Source organism: Egretta garzetta, unplaced genomic scaffold, assembly GCF_000687185.1.
Source record: "Egretta garzetta isolate BGI_Z169 unplaced genomic scaffold, ASM68718v1 scaffold1, whole genome shotgun sequence".
NCBI lineage: Eukaryota > Metazoa > Chordata > Aves > Pelecaniformes > Ardeidae > Egretta > Egretta garzetta.
The window spans coordinates 288,822-292,934 of record NW_009258542.1 but is presented as its reverse complement, the minus strand read 5'-3'; the positions used below and the strand labels follow the sequence as shown (position 1 = coordinate 292,934).

The window sequence follows — 4,113 nt, the reverse complement described above, 5'->3', positions numbered from 1 at the left end:
GTTCAGACCAGAGGTCCCAGTGCTGCTTTAATCCCCCTTGCACCCTCCCCGCATTCAAAAGCGCTGGTGATTAGTCTTCGTCTCTGCAGCTCATTCCTCCACCATCTAGCCTCCGATAACACTGTGGCCCCACCTCACCGATAAACAGAGCAAACAAATAATCGAGAGCACAGCCCAGTCACCCTAAAGAGCCTCATAAAGCACTTCAGCCATAAGTGCTGGTTTTGGAGCTGCTGTTCTGTCCTCCTTAGGAGATTTCTTCGTAATAAATTGATGCCTGAGTTAGCTGATGAATCACTGCTCGGTTATTAAACCATAAATCATTCCTCCACCCCACCAAAAAGGTAAAAAAGAATCAGAGAAATGGGTTTTCCTTCCTTTAAGGAGTTAGCAAAAGGACTTCATCATGGCCCACGCTCTCAAGGTATTTGGGGCGGTATTTGGCCGGTGTGCTGGTGGGGGAGGTTGGCAGGGTTTGGGCAATTTAGTGGCTTCAGGTGAAAATATGAAGGTGATCTCTCTAGGGAAGGCAGGAGTGGAACACGCTGCTGGGCAGGGAAGGGGTAGGACAGGGGTAGGAGGGAGCCTGTTTGGGCAAATTACAGAGGGAGGGCTGGTGTCTGGAGGTCCCTTTTGAAATGCCATGGGGTTACTGTAATGAACCCTAACCCTACTTGGGAATAATTTCTTATAAATCAGGTGCAGAAAGATGAAAGCCCTCATTGTAATCAAATCTGAAACCTGAACTAACTGTATCATCCATAGTGTTTCCCACCAAAGCCCTGACCTGGGAGCAGTGCAGGAGCATTAAAAACCATTGAGTTCCCCATTGGGCGAACTCCTGCTTTCCTTACAAAACCCCAAGTCTAGTCTGAGCTTATTTTCTTTTCCTTTTCAAACAGGAAATCTAACCTCTCTGACTCGAAGATGCCTTCCCTGTACGCCTCGTGGACGCTATCGACCTCCTCACTCTCCTCTCAAGGGAGCATCTCAGAAAACGGCCCGAGACAAAGCAGAGCCTTGAAGCCGGCGCTGCTGCCCGTGCCCATCACCTCGCCTGGGAGGAGTACGGCCACGGGACAGGCATCGCGGCGCGGACGCGGCAGCACGAGGAAGAGTGAGTGCTTCAGGGGGGTCTCTGGGAGGGAGAAGTCAGACACATATACCCCAAACCATACTGGCTGCCTGCTGTTAGAAACGGCCCGAGACAAAGCAGAGCCTTGAAGCCGGCGCTGCTGCCCGTGCCCATCACCTCGCCTGGGAGGAGTACGGCCACGGGACAGGCATCGCGGCGCGGACGCGGCAGCACGAGGAAGAGTGAGTGCTTCAGGGGGGTCTCTGGGAGGGAGAAGTCAGACACATATACCCCAAACCATACTGGCTGCCTGCCATTAGCACCAGAGCCATTAAAAAAAAAAAAAAAGAAGAAATGCACATTGCCAGAAGGGCAGCTCTCCCGAGTGGTCCTCGCCAGGGCTGGGCTCTTGCATCAGGCTGAGCATGACACGAGCAGAGACCAGCCATTCCCTGGGGCACCACAGCATCTCCTCTCAGCCAGGGGTGAGCTGCTGGGGGGCAGGCATCCCTGGCTGACACGCTGAGTTTGCAGACACGGAGTGACCATGCTGTCACCCCGCTGCATCCCATCCCCCCCTTGTGAGCCTGGCTCTTGAGAAGGGTCTTTCCAAGGGGTCTGGTTACAGCCAGGCTGCAGTGCCGAGGACAGGCAGCGTTATCCTGCTGCTGGGCAAGGGGCTGCGCGCAAAGGAAAAGGCGATTTACTAAGTTGAGCATAGCAAAGCCTGCCCTGACCTCTGTGGATTAACCCTCCAGGCTGGCAGGGGTGGAGGGTGAAATGCCCAAGGGGGTTAATCCCCTGCAAAGGTGGAACTGCAGGGCTGGGGGCAATGCCAGCTGGCTCACCCATCCCGACCGGCACCGCACCAGAGCGTGGCACGGCTCGCTTCTGGGGGAGCAGCCGATGACCCTGTCCTCAACAGGCATGGGAACCTGTATCAAAATGCATTGGTTAACCAAAACCATTTAAACAAGAGAGTAAGGGAGGCCATTAGACAAAAAAGCATCCTTATGTGGCAAACAAAGAAAATTAAATACAAACTCCAGCAAGGCAAACATCAACTGCACCAAGACAGTATTATCAGTCTCTAAAAGGGAGTTGTGCAGTGATCTTGGAAAATGTAAATCAGCAAATCCAACCTCTGAAATCCACAACACCCAGCAACAGGGCACTAAAATGGCAGCTGAAACGGCAATACAGACACAGGGAGAAATAATCCCTAATCACACACACACAGCCTTGGGCCCTAAATTAGCTTTTGTCACTTGGGAGAGATGTTTTGGAATTGTCACAGCCAGCTTTCTAAGAACTCCACCTCCATGCTCAGAAGCAATTTTTAAAAAGGTTAATTTAGAGTATTATTCAGAATTATTAAGAAAGGAACTCGGAACAAGAGAGTAAAACTCAGCTGTGCCATTGGGGGAGTTCTGGCGATCTCATGTCCTGAACACTTCATGTATTTCTAGTAACTCAAAAAGAATCCAGTAAAATCAGGAAAAGCATGCAGGAGGATGATCAAAGTATGGACTAACTTCTATTTCAGGAGAAAAAAAAAAAATTCAGCTTGGAATATCTGAGATGCATAAAATCATGAATAGCCTGAAGGTGAGAAAGGATACTGCACAAAAAAAAGAGCAGCAGGAGTTACCCAGTGAAATTGTGAAGCCAAAAGCCTTGATGTAGCAGAGAGCTAGAGGGAAAAAAACTCCATTATCAGCTCTATTTTTCTTCTCCTCCTCCGCAAAGATCCAGTACCTGCTCCTCACTTGCACATGCCCAGGGCTGTAGGAAACACCCGTCCTGAGGATGGAGGGCAGGGGGAGGGAGCCTTGCTGAACACCTCCCTCAAGGCCACAGAGGAGCCCGGGCCCCACACCCCTGTCTTTCCCCAGCTCTGGTTATTTTGGTAATTTTAGGGGTTTTGACTCGGCACAGAAAAACTCTTTGCGAAGGCTTATGCAGAGCTCAGTTATATTCTTTCCAGCGAGGCTGGCAAGGTTTATCTTCAGCCCATACCTGCTGCTTTGGAATAGCTGTCCAAACACACTTGGAAAGGTAAGTGGTGCATTCTTCCACGCCTGCAGGCAGAGCTGCTGCTGGAGGCAGGCAGAGCCCCTGGCAGGGTGGAGGCACATTTGCAAGGGCCATTGTCAGTGGTTTTAGACTCAAAATTTGATTTACCTTAAGAGTTGTTTTACTGTAAAAGACTCATTCCCCTGTGATGGCTCTATTAAAAAAAAAAAAAAAAATATCAACCTTGTGAACAGCAAGAAACTGCAGAAGAAGTAAAGCGTGTGACTTCCCACGCCGCAGCTGGGGAAGCAGCTCAGGGATGGAGCAGCCAAGTAGGAGCAACAAACAGCACGGAAGGGCAAGGGCTGGCGGGAGGGCTCCGGAGCAGGGCTCCTGCTGGCCTTCGTACATTTGGCAAAGAAACCGCGGGGAGGGGGCAGGGAGCCCCCCGGGTCCCATGAGGACCCCATCGCAGGAGATGTTCCCCAGGGGCAGTTTCTGCTTGGGGGGGATTTCTTGCTCCCCAGCAGCATGGGCTGGTAGCAGATTGTCCTGTGTCACCCAACACTGTCACCCCCCTCACCCCTTCCTGGCTGGGCTGCGTCTGCTCCTACCCGCTCACCGTGGCACTTCACCCACGGGGCTGCGACTCCTTGCCTCCGGAGCTGGGCAGGAAAATCCAACCATGTCGTGCTGAGGCTGCGCAACCTGATGTTCAGGGTTAATGCACCAAGCACGTCTGCACCAAGAGCATCTGCAGTCCAGGAGAAGGCAGGCCAAACTCTCAGAAACCAGATCGGTCCTATCCAAGACAGAAAAATTTCTCTAGCATGAGTCATTGGGCAAACACAGGGGGATCGAGGGGTTTGGTTTGTTGGCCTTGCCAGTGTCCAGCAGAGGTGAGGCTACAGAGGCAGACTGCATTACTGCTGCATGGAGGTAGGTGCGTGGCAATCCCTGGGAGCTACGACCCCACAGCATCCCTGTAAACAGGGCTGGAACCACTGCTCACTGCTGCCTCT

At 52.0% G+C, this 4,113-nt stretch overlaps 1 protein-coding gene across 1 annotated transcript in view; it reads left to right on the top strand.

Moving 5' to 3' along the window:
- The window catches only part of SH3RF2 (SH3 domain containing ring finger 2), a 40,848-nt gene that overhangs the window by 34,487 nt on the left and 2,248 nt on the right, over positions 1-4,113 (top strand). The window contains exons 6-7 of the mRNA XM_035902639.1: positions 903-1,117; positions 3,063-3,133. Of these exons, the coding sequence (XP_035758532.1) occupies positions 903-1,117; positions 3,063-3,133 (286 nt within the window). The remainder of the gene's footprint in view (positions 1-902; positions 1,118-3,062; positions 3,134-4,113) is intronic.